Source organism: Mus caroli, unplaced genomic scaffold (assembly GCF_978045245.1).
Source record: "Mus caroli unplaced genomic scaffold, Mus_caroli_1 scaffold_4, whole genome shotgun sequence".
Classification (NCBI taxonomy): Eukaryota; Metazoa; Chordata; class Mammalia; order Rodentia; family Muridae; genus Mus; species Mus caroli.
Genome location: NW_028227259.1, coordinates 52,533,401 through 52,551,416, shown reverse-complemented (window position 1 = coordinate 52,551,416; position 18,016 = coordinate 52,533,401). Strand labels below are relative to the sequence as shown.

Genomic DNA, 18,016 nt, shown 5'->3' with positions numbered 1-18,016 from the left:
TATTATCGTGTGCTTTACAGTAAAAAGTAAAGGCTTGCTAGGGTGGGTTAGGACCTGGTTTTCCAAAACCCCAGGGTTGGGAGATTTGCATAGAAGAGAGGGATAAGAAGTGCAAGTGGGTAGGTTGGTGAGCAGAGGGAGCGGGAAGGGAATAGGAAGTTTTTGGAGGGGAAACCAGGAAGGGAGATAACATTTGAAATGTAAGTAAAGAAAACATCTAATAAAAAAAGGAAAAATACATAAATATTTAAAAAAGGACAATGTTTAAAATAAAAAAAACCAAGAAAGCTGTCTGACAAACTGAGTGTTTTGTTTTGTTATTTATGTCAACTTTGATAAGAAGGAGTCCTAGGATCATGGGAGGTATTGGTAGGATCTGTCACTCTGAAAGGACTAACCAGTTTACGATCCACACCTTGTGCTTTACAACAAGGTCAACAGTTCTAACAAAAAGAGGCCAGCCCAAGCCCACAGCTACACGATGCTTTCACAGTCCCCTAATTTGTGTGTTGCAGAGAATTTCAGACTGAGTACCTTCTGTGTGACTGTAACATTCTGTGGATGCATCGCTGGGTAAAGGAGAGAAACATCACTGTGCGAGACACCAGGTGTGTTTATCCCAAGTCACTGCAGGCCCAGCCTGTCACGGGGGTGAAACAGGAGCTCTTGACTTGCGGTAAGGGAGAAACCGAACTGAGAAGTGTTTATCCTGTTTTGATATGCTATCATGTTTTCTTGACAGACTCTGAAGTTCTTTTGACAGAATCTCGGCACAATTAATCTGGAAGACTTTACTAATATGCCATGTAAACCAGTGGTTAAGGTAGCCAGATTAGAAAACAGTCTTCCCGTGGACTCTAGGGTGGCTCTTCTTGGTTCTCAGCAGGTTGAAAACCAGTTTCAGAGACTAACAGAGTGCTCATGTGTGCTCCAGCAGGCAAATGGGGAACTTCCTGAAGGATGTTCTCACTGTTTAGTGGTAGGAGTAGGACTCCATAGTAACCTCTGGGTTTTGCTTGTAATTTGTGTTTTGCTGTGTTGGGAACCAAACTAGCCTTACACAAATTAGGCAAGTGTCCTGCCACTAAGTCATACCCCTAGCCACATAATATGACCTTTGAACTATGGCTCAGCCGTATATGTCAGTCCATAAAGTTCATACAGGATTGATAGAGTTAGATCTAAGAATTCTATATCTTAGAGTTAATTTAAAGGAATTGATCACTTTTATATAAACATATGCTGAAGTTCATAATTATAGAGAAATAGTTGAGTGACATTTGGCATTTCCAATCGGTAATGTAGCATGCAGTTATTGAAAATCATGAGTCTGGGGAATTTCTGCAAGCATGAGCGAAATAGCACAGTAACTGTGTAAAGTGATAAAGTGCACCATAGGAAAAAGGAGACATGTGGCGGACACAAGTACATGATCTTGTCTTTCTCTCCCTCTGCTTATTACTGGGAGTATTGTTATTTTACAAGCAAGGTATGGTCTGTGAATGAAATGAAATGAATGAAAATTTTATATATATATACATATATATATATATATATATATATATATATATATATATATGAAACTCAAAGAGAGCAAACTGTATACTACTTCATGCTATTCAGGGATAGCTGGTGTTGAGAGCTTAATGCAGCTTTTCCTGTATTTTCTCAAAAACAAAACGAAACAACAACAAAAACTGCCATCTTACTCTTAAAGATAACTTTCTGAAAGTTGAAATAATGTAAACTTGCTTTCTTGTATAAAATAGCCCATTGTGTAGTTGTAATATAACAGCTTTCTTTCTGCATTTTCAGCTTGTTAATAATTTCTCACTCCATAAATAACACAGTGATTAATTTCCTTGTATATATTTTTGCATATTTTTTCGCTTTGATTTTTATATACTATTGCTGTCAATGGAATTGTTGTGTTAGATAAATGAGCTAAAGATTTTAGCATCTTTATAAGGAACCAGTGGTATTTGTATGCATTTGTTTTTATGTATATGTAAAGTCTTTCCCTTTCTGACAAAGGAAGGAATTATGTTGTAAACAATGATTGAAAGGAAGGATTTTTTTTCTTTAAATGTTTTAAATTTCTCAATATATATATGTATGTGTGTATGTATATATATGTGTGTATATATATATATATATATATATATATATATATATATATATATAATTTTATAACCAGAAGAAAGCATTTTAATCCGAGGAAATATGACCATCAAAATGTATTTATTCAGTAGCTCCAGTCTCTAGCTCTCAGTACTCTGCGTTTGGCCTCTTTCTTTGCTTTCGTTTGTGTTGCTGTGTGGTTAGGGCATTGCTGGAAAGGAAGAGCTCTGCATACCAGGAATGAATGTCAGATGCTTTCATTTTCAATGTTGTTATAAACTGCGGCCTATTTGCTTTACTCTCTTTCTGTTATAACAAACTGTACAAAGGCTAGAAACATTAGCCATAAGAGAGATTTATATACTGGTTCACAGTTTTGGATTGTGGCTCAGGATCATGCTTCTGCATTGTTTTGGCCTCTGATCAAGACCTCCTGGTAATAGCATCATGGTAGGAGTATGTGTGGAAGGAGAAGATGACATCTCAAGACCAGAAGCCAGATATCAGCCTCTGGCTGCTATACCAGCTTACCCTCATAGACTCATTCCAGGAGATCAGTTTCTGAGGGCAACACCTCCCATAACCTAAGAATCTCCCAGGAGACACATCCTCTTAAAAGTTTCATGGCCTTGTACATTGCCACACTGGGCACCAAGCTTCCAGGACATGACCCTGGGAGGTTGGGGGCCATAGCTCCGACTGGACTGGACCAGCACCCTGGGACTAGCAGTGGAAGGCAGGGAACTGAGGCGTGTGTGTGCTTCTGGTATCATCAAGGTTATCTGTAGCTTCTCAGTGTGGTGCAGGGACTGCCTGGGCTTCTGTTCACTCGGTCCTTTGTTTTCTGCCTAGATCCTCCCCTTGAACTGCCGTCCTTCTACATGACTCCGTCGCACCGCCAGGTTGTGTTTGAAGGAGACAGCCTTCCCTTCCAGTGCATGGCTTCCTATATAGATCAGGACATGCAAGTGCTGTGGTATCAGGATGGGCGCATTGTTGAGACCGATGAGTCTCAAGGGATCTTTGTGGAGAAAAGCATGATTCACAACTGCTCCTTGATCGCGAGGTACAGTGCTCCTGGGTTTGCCGCCCTTTGGGGCTTGCGGTGCCAAGCCAGAATTTGTCGATTGCTTCTTTTTCCCCATTTAAAAATGCGCTAAATAAGACATTCCTTTTGCCTGATTATTATTGTCACCTTTTTAAACTAGTTAACTATCTCCTCATCTAGTTTGGAAGAAAAAGCTGAATATAAAAGGGAAACACTAAAAGTTGAAATCTTTTTCTTTAAAGTTTTAAGAGGAAAATGTAAACTTTTAGTGCTAAACCTAATTGCTAGCCATTTCTGCTACTAAACTTTTATTTCTCTTTTAGGAATCACCACCCTTTCACCATTTCCTGTTCAGAATAATGCTATGTCTCCCCTTTGTATCCCTACCCACTCACTGCTAGTGTAAAAGGATAACACTGAGCTGTCAATCCCATGGCTGGTTGGTCAGAGTGAACTCTATAACATGTGTGCTCCCCTTCCGGGATGTGGTACTGAGTGTCCTCGTTTCCTCTGTCTTGCCTACTGCCTGCCTAGAGTGTGGCTGAGATCTTCCTAAAGTAAAACAGCAGCTTCCATATTGCCCAGGCAGGGGTGCTGTGAGAAATTTGTTGAGAAAGTAAGGATTCTTTAAACCAGAAGTCATCTCTGAAATGTTAGGGTTGAATTCTCTAGTTTACACGGGTTTTGTTGTTGTTTTTGTTTGTTTTTGTTTTGTTTTGTTTTCTGGAAGCATATTTCCATTTAGTGTCTTCCAGTGTTAGAGTAGATGCTAAAATTTTAACCCTTGCTCTTACTCCAGACTCTGAGTCATCTTAGGGGAGTCATGATGCCTGACTACTTTTATTTTGAATATGGTTTTAAAAAATATATTTCCACAGTACTAATGTTGAGTTAAATCACATACTTTATTATAAATGTACAAGGAAGGAAATACTGATAAAGCATTGTGGGCCAACTCTGACCCACAGAGAGCTAGCATTTCTAAGCAGTCACATTACAAATGGTTATATATGCATTTATATAATATCTTTCATGTTGCTTTTTTTAGCTTACAGAATCTAAAATATTTACAGTCTCACCATGGAGAATAGTTTATGACTGGATTCTTCTGGGTTCTGTTGTATTCCTCTTAGGAGAAGTAAGTTTTATTTGACTGGGCAGTTAGCTTGGCTAACCTTCTACTTGTAGCTCTGTGTCTCTGGTAGGTAGCAACTGAAATATGTCTGTGTTTAGTGAGAGCTTTATTGGTGTTTAAACACTCGACTTTTCACATGCTAGGGATATGCTCTGCACTGAGCTACAGCCGTAGCTCTTGAAGGGATTCCCTGTGTAAGATGTCAGGGCTTTTCCTTTGCTCCCTCTGGTCTAACTTTTCAGGCTACAAAGATTGTATATTTCTGGTGTTAGAGGAGCCTTGGGCCACAGCCATTTTAAAATGTCCGATTTATTTCCCAGTGCCAATCCCTTCTTCCTATATCAAATCCTCTGTAGTTTCTGTCTGCTTTTGATCACTCTTTCTGTATCCCAGTCTCCACATACTTACCCTTATTAATGTGCTCTGAGCCGCTGACTGTTCACCGCAGAAAGGATGGTTTAATGTGGGCTTGGCCTCAGCAGCTGAACTCCTTATTAGGGTTGATGTTAATTGTAAGGAATGATATATTCATTGTTACACTATCTTTACTGTGGTGATAATTACACAGGCATATACATATGTCAAAATGCATCAAATTATACACTCTTAAGTAGTTTATTGTATAAATAGGCAATAGTTGACCCAATACAATAACAAAACTTTACAAATAGTAGACTCTTCTATATACAAAGAGCTTTGGTCTGTTTACACCTCTAAAGTTTTATGACTAAAGTGGAATTACTTTGTAAATCTGTTTTAAAAAGTATATTCAATTTTTTACAGCAACACAAAAAGTAATTCTAAGAAAAACAACTTGACCTAACGTTTTTCTTGTTAGAAACACTTGACTGACATGACAGTCTTTCATATGAAGACGGAGGGTCTAGTCCCCAGAGGTCACCCCAGAATCTGTAGAGAGAGGAAGCACATGGCTCTTGATGTGGGTAAGGTTGAAGCTTATTGATTCCCAATAGGTCTCCTGATGTCAGTCATCCTTCATCTCTAACACTCCGTGCTCATAGTTTTCTTAGAAGATGAAATTCAGGCTGTTTCTTTCTTCTTGAATCTCCTTAAGTCTCCGAGACCTGCTATCTGGACGATTCCTGGGACTTTTATTCTAGTGGATGCTTTTAGACATTGAAAACATTATTAAAAGTTATCCACAAAATAGTTGGCCTAGGGTATGAAGAGCCATGGTAGGGGTTTTTATTGGTTATTTTACTTATTGACATTTCAAATGTTACCCCCTTCCCAGTTTCCCCTCCACAAACATCCTATCCCGTTCCCTCCTCCCCCCTGCCTCTATGAGGGTGTTCCCCCACCCACCCACCCACTCCTGCCTCAGTGCCCTAGTATTCCCCTATGCTGGGTCATCGAGCCTCCACAGGACAAAGGGGCTCCCCTCTCATTGATATCTGACAAGGTCATCTTCTGCTACATATCCAGCTAGAGACATGGATTCCCCCATGTGTACTCTCTGGTTGGTGGTTTAGTCCCTTGGGAACTTTGGGGGGTCTGGTTGGTTGATATTGTTGTTCTTCCTATGGGTTGCAAGCCTCTTCAGCTCCTTCAGTTCTTGCCCTAACTTCTCCATTGGGGTCCTTGCGAAAGATCCATGGTTTACAGAAGGGTGCTACCTATATATACTGGGGCTCACATAGAATAATCCTCAGAAGCACTGACATTGGTTAGACACCATGTACCTGGTAGCTACTAGTACAGTATCCCCATTAAAACATGTCACATCTCTTGATTGCACCATGCTTTGAAATGTGGGACTTTAGGCAGTTTGTGATGGTCTAGTATTATGGAAGTATTGTGGTGTCACAGTATATTATGGAAGAAGAAAGTGTCATTTGCCTGATTAGATTCTGTTAGATTCTGAGCGATGATTTTATATATATATATGTATATATATATATGTATATGTATAGTAGACAGCAAGCAGTTGCCTCCCATGTGAAATCATTGTGTTTATTTAAAAATAGGGTTAATTTTTTATTGTTCTGTAGTTTTTAGTTCTCTTTTGCTTTAGCTGTATCTTTGAAATGGCTAGGCCAGTAATTTACTGGAATAGAGACACACAGGGTATTTATGCTCTTCTTCTTGAGCCTAGGCTGACCTTGTGGTCTTTTAGCCTCAGCCTGCTCCATGCTGGGATTCAGGTGTGCACCACAATGACTGCCTTGGATTTGACATATATCTTACTAGTTGGAACTACCATACTTTTTTTTTTTTAAGGGACATTGTGATAGAGTTACATAGTAAAGGCTTTTGAGCTGTGGTTGCAACCTGGGTTATGTATGGTTTTCTGCACCATAATCTCTGTGCACTTCATCCTAGCTCAGTATAGCAACACAGCATAGAAATCTGCAGACTTCATGGTTATTTAAGAATGCATTTCAGTTTTTATGTACCTTATCATTAAAGTATTTATTACAGTTGTTGACATATTTCTTAACTTAGGCAAGCTAACGTTCGTTTTCTTTGATGGTTCAGAATGTGACAGTGCCTCAGAGCCTTTTTCCAGATACTAGCCCTTGGTGATTTAAGAGAGTAGACAAATGTGTGTTCACTTCCAGACATAACTTGATAAGTTAATTAAGATGATACATGCTTTATGTCTAATTATTTCTTATCATTTGTGTCTATATAACAACAAAGCACAGTGAATCATATAGAGGAATAGAGGTTAATTGAAGGTTTTGACACTTGCTCTTTAATTAATAGGTTTTATACTAGGGAATTATGATTTCATTTTGAGAATGAGATTTATTGACCATTACATAGCGATGCAGGTCTTAGGGGAAACATAGTTTCCCATAGAAACTTCTTTAGGAATCATTAATTGGTCATTTGCTAATCATTCTCGGGATTTATGTTTATTCGGCGTGTATGCATGTATTCTTCATGACTACTACACTGTCCGTGTGGGGTTTGGAGGACTTTAAGGCAGGAGTTTGATTCTCTCTTGCCACATATGGGTTCTAAGAGTCAAATCAAAGTCATCATGAATCCAATCACCTTTGCCCACCGACCTCACACCTCCATTTTTATTCTAACCTTTCTTCACAAAGTATTTCCCATTAAATACTTTCTTTGTTTTTATACGTGTGAGTGCTCTACCTACATATATGAATGTATGCATGGTCATTGTGTGCATGCAGTACCGGTGGAGGCCAGAAGAGGTCATTAGATCCCCTGAAAGTGGGAGTTACAGAGCCTTTGTGACCTCCTATGTGGGCTGCTGAGAATTGAACCTTGTTCTGTTCTAAGAGAAGCAACTGCTGTTAACCCCTGAGCCATTTCTCCAGCCTTGTCTTCTTTAGTAATTTTAAAATCACTTCATAATTGACCTTTCTTCATGAATGCTTTGTTCAGAGTCTTTGAAATGGTGTGACTTAGAGAAATATTTCCACTTCCGCACTGGAGGTTCTGTGCCTCACCATGCTTCACGAATTCCTGTGTGTTACAAAGCATTGAGCGGGCCCTATTCCTGCCCCTCTCACAACTCTCTTTATCTTCAGGGTCCCAATCGTGTTTCTCATTTTCTAAAATCTTTTTTTATTCCTTTTTTAAAATTTTTTATTTATGTATTTATTTTTTTGTGCAGTGCCCTAACCATTTCTAATATTCAAGCTGGATCTACTGGAAATTGGGGCTGTCATGTTCAGACGAAACGTGGGAATAACACAAGAACTGTTGACATTGTGGTATTAGAAAGCTCCGCCCAATACTGTCCACCAGAGAGGGTTGTGAACAACAAAGGTGATTTCAGGTCAGTGACGTGGAAAATACTAGAAAGGCTAATTTTCTTAAAGCTTTGTATTTCCAAAAACTCTGAGTGTGTGTGTGTGTCCCCATATAGATTACAAACATACACATATATACATAGATATATGGGTATTCACATATAAATATATGTCTAAGAAATATCCTTTGTAATGATAATTTTAGAATCATTTATGGAAAAAACCAAAGATACTTGAACTTTTCAGCTACCTATTGATTTAGGAACCTCTGGAAGGATAGTCATTTTAGAAAAATGTGTCCTTTTAAAAATTCTCACACATGCATGCAGTGTATCTTGATCATATCCACTCTTGCTCTCCCTTGTTACTTTATCAGATGGTTTACTACAGGTGTTTCAAACCCCTGCTTTTGGGAGATAGTGACTGACAGGTTGATGAGACGGTCATTTTTATTTTCTAATGACCTTTATAATGAACCGAGAAAGGGATGTGTAGCTCTGACTGTCCTGGAACTCACTATGTTCACCTGGCTGGCTTCGAACTCACAGGGATCCACTTGCCTCTGCCTTCTGAGTGCTGGGATTAAAGGTGTGCACCACCCACCTGGCTAGGGTTTCGGTCTTAAGTCATATATCTCATCATCAGGGGAGACACAGACCTACTTTTCTTCTCCCATTTAATAATTATTGCAAGTGAGTCAGGAAGACTTTGGGAAGGTACATGGATTCATAGCCTGAAGCAGCTGTTGGGATCCGGTGAGTTCCAGGGCTCTTGTACAAGCTGCTGAGGCAGTTGAGATCCAGTTGGAAGGATTAGGGCCTACAGGGATGACTGCTTTCCCTTCGACTTTCTTACTTTGAAAGATGTTACTCATCTTTCCAGATATATTATCCTGCGTATTTAGAGGTTTTTAATAATGAGTTGTTAGTGTAAACAAAAGAAATACATTGCTCGTTAAATCTAGTATAAGATTATTTAATACTAAGTTTGCATTGTTTTTAGTGGGGCTACTGTTACCTCTTGACTGTAGAGCAACAGTTTCAGAGTAAGCAAGACTTTTAGTGTTTGTCTTTCCAGTCTGTGGGACACTGCAGCGGTTATGTCTTTCCATCAGTATTCTGCATTTCTGTTTTCACTGCCTTCTTAAAACAATGGTGTGTATGTGTGTGTGTAAGAGAGAGATCCAGCATTGCCACTGCAACCTTCATGTACGTCGAACACTATGCTTTTACTAAGTACTTCAAAGCGTAATGTGCAGCATTTGTTAATTTTGTGACATTCAACATCTTTTATGAGGTAATCATAACGTTTTCATTTTAGGCTGGATTTTTGTTTTTTTGGTTTTTTTTTGTTCAGTTTCGGAGTGTTTTATGTGTTTAATAGATTGCAATGAATTATTTATCTCTGACACTCCTCAAGGTATTACAGTATTAAAGCACTGCTGCATTAATGACGTTTGGTCTCGTGTTGTTTGATTTGCTTATGTAGTTTTTGATTATGGTTTCTGTTTTGGTATGACTGATCTGTCTCAGCAGTTCCACTGCGATGCATCAGTTATAATTTGTATTAAGTATGCACAACTTCATTTTCTATTTTCAAGAAATAGAGTTCAAATACCAAAGGTTTCTCCCAGCTCTGAGGGGTGACGTGCTGCATCAGCAGGGTTGAGTGACTCCTGGTCCAGTACCTCCTCACTGATAAATTATGGTGAACACTGATGGTGCTGTTCAGAAATTCACTGCAGGGTCTCATGTGGGAAACTTAGTGTGGGATCTCTAAGTAGACATAGTTGGAGCTTAAAGGTAAAGGGCATAGGCAGGTTCTGGGAGAATCCATGAGTAAGCGTCACACATAGTGCCTCCTCCAGTAGAATAAATCAGGTAGACAGCAGCCTTCATGCAGGTTCTGCCAAGGAGCACTCCCCAGAGACTCAGTACCCACGGCTGCTGGTGAGCGCTGGTCTTCTGTTTAGCACAACTCAAACCTCCCAGCCTGTAGGTCTTTAGCTAATCCTGCAGCATAGGCTCAGCCGGTTCCTGTCACAGGCCGTGAACCACCCCCTTCCACCCCCGCGCCTGCACCATGGTTCCCACAGAGCCACTGAGAAGGGCTAGTTGTGCAGACAGGGTTTTTTCAGGATGGCACTGAAGGACCTGCTGTGGCATTTTTACTTGTCAAATTTCCTAGCCACACTTGTACAAAAGAGCAAAGTCTGTCTTTACTGAGCAAGAATCTTCTCTCATGTTGTACTTGTTATATAATGCCAAAGGTACAATAACACTTATTAAACTGAAACATAAGCTGATTCATAACACCAATTTTCATTTTTCTTTGGTCTGATATAATTTTCTTGAACATTCAAAGCATCATTTAGATTTTAGACTCTTATTTTTGAAAAATTACTGCGTTATGCTACCAACATATTTTCAAGTAATAGACTGGATAAATGCATCCATATATCCATGGGAAATTTTTTTTTTTGTCTCAGGTTGTGTGTGTGTGTGTGTGTGTGTGTGTGTGTGTGTGTGTGTGTGTGATTTTTCTCTGTGATCACACTCATGTCTCAATCCTTGCTTTTTTTGTGCCATCCCTGACCTTGCTAGCATCTGACATTCTAGGTTTCCTGACTGTTTTGCTTCTCCCTGTTTAGATGGCCCAGGACGCTGGCGGGCATCACAGCATATCTCCAGTGTACCCGGAACACCCACAGCAGTGGGATCTACCCTGGAAACGCACAGGATGAAAGGAAGGCGTGGCGCAGATGCGACAGAGGTGGCTTTTGGGCAGATGATGATTATTCTCGGTGCCAGTATGCAAATGATGTCACTAGAGTCCTGTATATGTTTAATCAGGTAACTATAAGACATTCTGATTCACTTGAGTTATGCACGAAATATAGTATTTTTAAATGCCAGATAAGGGTAAGTGTTGGATGAAAATTCCTTTATATCTTTGTGCTCTGGGAGGCCCTATCTTTTTCTGTTACTGCTTGACCAGCCAGAGTCCCAGACTTATCTGGGATTCTGACTGTGTATCTCCATAACCCCTTTATCAGAAGTGATCCCTGCGAATTCTCGGCTGACTCTCATTGTTGCTGCTTCCGTGCACCATTATTAACCTTCCCTCACTCGATATGGGGTCTGTTTTAGGTGTTTTCTCTGTCCCTTAGTACCAGCTTGGCTTGTATACAGCAGTTGTTGCTGTCACAGTGTCAGTCAGTAAATTAACAAATGTGACCATAGAGATGAGTTCTTGGTAAGTGTGTGCGTCCTGCCTTTGGGCAGGAAGGGATGTCTCCACCGATCCCTGCCGGAGAACTGGGAACTGCTTTCCCGCAGCAACTGGGAGAGAAGTTTGTATAGAATTTGGTTAAGCAAAGAGTAGATAGAGCTGTGTGTTTTCCCATGTGCCTCCAAACATTCCTTTATTTCTTTCTCAGTTTAATATATCCTCCCTTCCCTTAGTACATTTTTTTTTGTCAGTCTAACTTTCTTGAATTTGAAACCGATTTGATGAATACTCCTCGGTAGATTTTGTAAGTCAGTGTCAGCCTCAGTAGTCCTTGTGTGAAGTTTGCCTTGTTTGCCTTTTTCTACAGATGCCCCTCAACCTTACAAATGCGGTCGCTACAGCTCGGCAGCTGCTGGCTTACACAGTGGAGGCCGCCAACTTCTCTGACAAAATGGATGTTATATTTGTGGCTGAAATGATAGAAAAGTTTGGAAGATTTACCAGAGAGGAAAAATCAAAAGAGGTAAGTTCCTAAATTCAGAGTTGCACTGTAAATGTCAGCCAATGGTGACCTCTAATGGGATAGAGTGGATCGCTTATTTTTAAAGCTGGCTTATGTTTTCTGTATTTGAACTGCATACACTTTTTTTGATTCCCATACTTACCATTGAGAAGCTTGTGCACTCGTAGTGATGGGGCCCTGTGTATCTGGGAGATGGTGGTGAGCTGTTAGTTCCTGAAAACCGAGGAGTCTGGTTTAGCAAAGGGAGAGTGAGGGAGAAAGCAGTCTCCACCATCTTGTGTGTTAGCCAGCTGCTTCTTGTCATCTCTGGGAGTCTCAGAGTCTACACAGCCGCGTGTCCCTCTCATTGTTTTGTTCCCCTGGACTGTGTTTTAAACCTCCCTGTCACTTTCATTATAAACAGAAGTGAGAGTCTCCCAAGGAACTTCTGTATACATATAGGAGACGGCATTGTACCTATAGACGTACAATTTATATGTGTCTGATAAAGGAAGTCTTGAGTGTTGAGAAGGTATATCCTTAAATAGGGGTGTTAAAACTATGGTGTTTGTCAACATGGAAATTTTTAGGGGGCAGTCGAACTCCCAGATTTCAGAGCAGCAAATAAAAGAAAAAATATTTAAGTTTTGAGGCAAAGGATATGTTTACTTAAGCTGTTGTTTTTGAGCTCTTTAAGAATGTTGTATATTGTTTCTCCTGTGATATAACCACTTCACTGAGATGGGTTTAAAGGCAGGTAGAAAGAACTTAGGTCAAGTATGAGCTGAGCCTGTTAACAATGAAGTGGCCTATCAGCGTACCCAATTAGGCTAGTGCTGAGCTGAATACAGAACAGGGAGTCCTCACGAAGGATCCAGAAGTGTGTCCTGTAGTGTGCCATTTGCTTTCAGCCGTGTCCTATCTTTACAACAGCAAACTTACTCGCTAAACATCACAGATTCATTGCCAGTAGTGTTTTAGGTAAATAATATACCCTTTCTCTACCTCATTTAACCAAGGATTTGCTTTCCATCTTTAGAATATTCTTGTCTTGCATGTTACTAGTGACTTGGTGACTGCAGCCCTACTGCAGTTGCTGTGTACTTGATCGTGTGTAGTTAATGGAGGAGGGAAAATTTTATGTGTATATAAATGGAACTTGGGTAATAGGCAACGTTGCTGGACATTGTGACTGTTTCAGTGCTGTGGTCTGAACTCACGGACCCTGGTTTTCACATAAACTATCCTATGTTCTTGGCAGCAGCCACTTCCCTGGCGAAGCTTTGTTAGCCCTGGGAGAAACTGTTTAGATTCGACTGGTGCTGTTACCCTCCGTTGTTGCTGATAATCACAGGGTAGCTGCCCACATGATTGCTGTTGCTTTCTGAAAGTGGAGTGCTTCGAGTTAGTGGAATAATTACAGTGGCATTTGGAATGCGAGCTCTGAAACATTATGATGTCTGTTCCTCCTGTGCTGCTGCAGTGGATGTGAAGAACTGTTTTTCAGTTCTCCACTTAGAAAGAGCAGTGTTGAGGCTGGTGAGATGCTCAGCCGGTAAAAGTGCTGGCAGTGAGAGCCCAGTTGATAACTTGGCCTACATAAAGGGAGAGGAGAGAGAAACAACTCCTGGAAACTCTCTTGTGCCTACACACACACACACACACACACACACACACACACACACACACACACATACACATTTACCCCTACTTACACATGGACAGTGCACACAAAGGGCAATAGTAGTAAATACAGCTTTTTGTTTACAATTAAAAGGAGACGAGCAGTGTGGCACTCTGGGTTGAGTAACTGGTACCTGGTGCTTGTGATGCCGTGCTTCCATGTCTCCGGTGACAGCATCTTGTCGGGTTAGGACTTAATGGTTACCATGGGCTTTTTTCATCTGGAAAATTAGGATTGTATTGGCTCTACTTAGCTTACAGAGTTTCTGTACACAAGTAAAAGAATTGAGGGGAAACAATGTTGCACAGTGGTTTCCAAGCCTGGGTCTGGTTTTATGGGATTGTGGAACTTTTCTCATCTCAGAAGGTATTTATTTATTGTACAGCATTGTGGGTGTGACCCATCGCCCCGTGCCTTTCTGATCTCTGTGCCAAGCTAAGAACTACTCAGGGCTTCAGGTAGTTTTCTGAACATTTGATTGGAGGGTATTTTTGTCACTTTCTGGTTAATACAGTAAAGTTTACAGTTTTCATCAAAAAGAAGTGATGTCAACCTATCAAAAATCAAAGGAAAAATAGGCTTCATGATTGAATCCTGGAAGTCTGTATGCATTCCCTGTGATTTGGTGACTGCCATCCTGTGCAGTCCTTTGGGAACTGCAGGCTTAGCCTTTCACTGGTTATTAGGGTAATAAATAGAGATGGTGGGATTTAAGGACTGCATTTTAAGTTAATTACCACTGCATTAAATTATGCTAAGATACCCTGAGATGCACATACATAAGATATGATAGTAGTTAAATGAATTTCTCAAGTATGCTCAGCACGGTCTTTGCAGTGGGTCTGGCTCATGCTTCAGTACATAGCTAACATATTTTGATGCGATTGCTCTTAAAACCATGGTTGATTTCTGTCAGTTTAAGGCAGGAGCATCATGTCAGGATAGCACTGAAAGATATCACAGATCACCCTCACAGACCTAAAAGGTATATTTAGTGGCCAGAAGAAGGCAGCCAGAGTTCTCTGGGAGTAAATGTGTCCTCTGTATTTACTAGAGGAGGTTTTCTTATGAAGCCAATACTTAATGTTGTCTGATGAGGATGGAGGAGGTTCACAAGGAGCCGGATTAGGATTAGTTTTGCCTTAGAGTCCTTTGCTGAGCTCTGGTTGACTGTGTGAACAAACTCAGCACATGTTGATGCATTCTGTCTACATATCTGCATTTATGTAGCCATTCCATTCTGATGCTTCTGGTTACCTTTATTTCCAGTATGTCCCAGCTCTTTTGCCTAACCATACTTGCCAGACTTTGCTCATTAAGCTTTTTAAGACCCAGTGCTTGGTAGTGTGAGCTTCCTGGAGAAGTCACCTGCTGGGTTCTTAACACAGACAGCTCTCCTTGTCCCTGCCTGTGCTCCAGTCTGTTATCCTAGGAGGGTTCTGGCAATCTGCTGCAGCCCTTCTTCAGAAGAGGCTCTGAGACCTGCTGCCGAGTTTTCATTTTTTTCATTATATTGTTCATTTGAATTTTTTCCCTTTGGGATTAGGCTCCTGTGAACATTTTATTGGAAAATTTCAGAAGTGTTGAGAATGTTATTGTTAACTCCTGTCTCATCTTCTCACCTAACTGGGACAATTTTCAGCCATCAATCTTATTTATATAGTCTGTGCGTTTGGTTTTTTCTCCCACTTCTTCCCTCCCAGCGATAGAGTATTTAAGACCTGACTTTACTTGCTGTGTGTCTTTTACATAAGTTTTCTACAATAAAAGACCTTTAGGGGCTGGTTCAGTGGGTGACGGAGCCTGTTGCTAAGCCTGGAAACCTAAGTTGAATCCTGTACCCACATTACCTACAAGGAGATTCAGAGCCAACAAGACTGCCAGCTTTAGCTGAGAGTGAGCCATTTTCCTCAGTAGTCCATGCTGAATGGCTAAGAACTCAAGAAAAGAATTTGTCACCAGAGTATTCCCTGTAGCAGCAGATAGTCACAGAAATCCCCATGCTTCTGTGACTCAGTGGTGGAGAGAGTTCAGAATCTGTCACAGTGGTGGGGAAAGCTCCAGTAGCTGAGAACATATTCCTGAAAGTGCACATATGGGTGTAAGACACAAAACCAGGACAGAACTACAGCCTGTGTCGAGCATGGGATTCTTCCTGGGTTCTTCCTTATAGGCCGCTCCAGTCAGGAAAGGGTCAGGAGAATCAGGGCCTGTGCCTGTGCCTGTGCCTGTGCCTGTGCCTGTGCCTGTGCCTGTGCCTGTGCCTGTGCCTGTGCCTGTGCCTGTGCCTGTGCCTGGGATGAAAGAAAACTTCTCGGAGCTGCTTCTACTGTGTGACTCATTGCTCCCTTCACAGTGATTAGCACAAGCCCCTTTCTGACCCTGGCATGACTGGAGGTTAAGAGTGACTGGTTCGCATAACGATAGGGTTTCAGGAGGGATGACAGTGACAAGTCTGTCAGGCTTCACAGTCAGATCCTCAGAAACTTCATGTGCTTAATTCTATAAAAAATACAAAACACATTTCATTAAAATCATGCCATCCTATAGTAGCTCATATTTGTAGCTTTGCCTTAAGTGCAATCAGTGCTTTTGTGTATTTTATCTCCGAAGTTTTCATAACCAAAAGCATTTCAATTCTGATGGTCACTGAGCGTGTCTGAGGGCTTCATCACACTGCCTGTTACATTTTTGCATAAAATCCTGAAATAATAGCAAGCCAGAGTAGTAGACAATAGAAAGCATTATTCCAGCCATTCTCAATTTTGCATTTAAGGATGGAGCTCACTAGTTCATTTGTGTCAATGTCTGATTGATCTGATTGGCTGGTGCAAAAAACAATGTAGGAGTCAGTAGCCATCTTATATGCTCAGAAACAGGGGTCTTCACCAGCACCACACCTGTTGTTAGTAGGAAAGTGCAGGGTGTGGTGTTCCCGTGTTGCCTATGACATTAAATGACTGCAGTTACAGATTGGTGGCTGCTGCTGCTCCATCTCCTGTCTCTCCCTACCTCTCCCTTCTGTCCTTTGCCTTCCCCCCACCTCCCCATCCTCTTTCCTCCTGGTTCCCTCCCTCTCCTTCTTTTTCTCCTGTTCCTCATCTTCCTTTTGTTCTTACTCCTCTTCCTCTTGATCCTCTCCTCCTCTCCTCCCCTCTTCTTTTCCTCTTTCCTCCCCTTCTCCACTTTCTCTTCTTACTCTTCCTTTTCATTTTGACAGGAGGTCAAAGTTGACAAGTTGGTCTTCCCAACTCTCAGACGCAAAGAATCCTCCACCCTTGCCTTCCACGTGCTCGGCTTGTAACTACCCCACCACACCTGCCCAGTTCCTCCTAACTCTTCTGTCAGTTGACCCTGGTACTGCTTCATGCTTGGGAAAAACATTCCTGGAGAATGGGGGCGTCCGTTGGAATGGAATGTTTTGATTATATTTTATCATTCTCTGTCACGTTTTTACCCTGATAAGTCTGTCATGACAGTGATCTCAGTGGGAATCACATTTTCAAATGAGAATCCCATGCCTGTTTTCTCTCTGTGCTATAAGCTAGGAAGTGGAGCACGCTTGACTCCTGCAGTGCTCCGTTTTCACTGCTCCGGATAGGGAGTCACAGTCGCTCAGTGTTTATTCAGTGATAATGTAAGTGAGCACCACTAATGGACATTGAACCGTGAATGAAGTGACCATTGATAGCTATTGGCAGTTCGAATGAGTCTTGCACAGATACTAAGGTATATGTGGAAATAACACATTTTAGTCCCCTTGACTGCAAGGAATTACAGCTGGAATGAAGCCTTAATGTTCTATGGCATGTGCAGTACAAAGTTAGGAACTTTTTAAAAGTTAGAGCAAGGTTTGTCATTGAGGCATTAAGCCTTGATATCTGAAAACGGATATACAAAGTGCCCCCATCTTTTTTACCAGCTAAAGAAAGTCTTTTATTGTTGTTGAGGAAACACATGTGCAACAGGCACACAGAGAAAGAGCTGGGGGACCCAGAAGCTGAAAAATCCAGTCTTAGATGGAGGGCTGGGGGCTTTATCGCCTCTGAAGAGGTTTTCTTTTCCCTAACTTAGGATGTAAAGAAAGTTAAGCCCAATTAGCCCAGAACTACATTATGACACACCCTGAGCAGCCCTTGAGCTTACTGAGCCAGGCCTTCAGCAGGGAGCATGCTGGTGGGACACAGAGGCACACAAGAAGTTTGTTTTAAGCTGCCAGGCTTTTGTCTCCAGTCAGGAGGTTGGGGAAGAAACTAGCCATCTTGGAAATTCACCCCCTTTATTACCTAGCCATGACCCCTCTTCCTATCAGTCTGCCTAACAGGGAGTCTCTCTGACTCCTAGTGTCTCAGTCCCCCATCTCAGATCACCCTAATTGCTGCTCAGACATTTGAGGGTGAAAGCAGCTCTTAACTGCTTCAAGCTGGCAAAGGGGCAAAGTCGAGGGGCAGTAGTCAAGTGCTTCCAAGGAAGAAAACTTTACCAGTGTGGATATTGGTGATGCAGACCGTCAGCCAGCCATTTGCTGATGCTGTATATTCCC

The 18,016-nt window shown here is 41.3% G+C and overlaps 1 protein-coding gene across 1 annotated transcript in view; it reads left to right on the top strand.

Moving 5' to 3' along the window:
• The window catches only part of Adgra3 (adhesion G protein-coupled receptor A3), a 97,112-nt gene that overhangs the window by 46,941 nt on the left and 32,155 nt on the right, over nucleotides 1–18,016 (top strand). Inside the window, exons 6-10 of the mRNA XM_021162897.2 lie at nucleotides 516–676; nucleotides 2,974–3,187; nucleotides 7,918–8,082; nucleotides 10,707–10,908; nucleotides 11,655–11,810. Of these exons, the coding sequence (XP_021018556.1) occupies nucleotides 516–676; nucleotides 2,974–3,187; nucleotides 7,918–8,082; nucleotides 10,707–10,908; nucleotides 11,655–11,810 (898 nt within the window). The remainder of the gene's footprint in view (nucleotides 1–515; nucleotides 677–2,973; nucleotides 3,188–7,917; nucleotides 8,083–10,706; nucleotides 10,909–11,654; nucleotides 11,811–18,016) is intronic.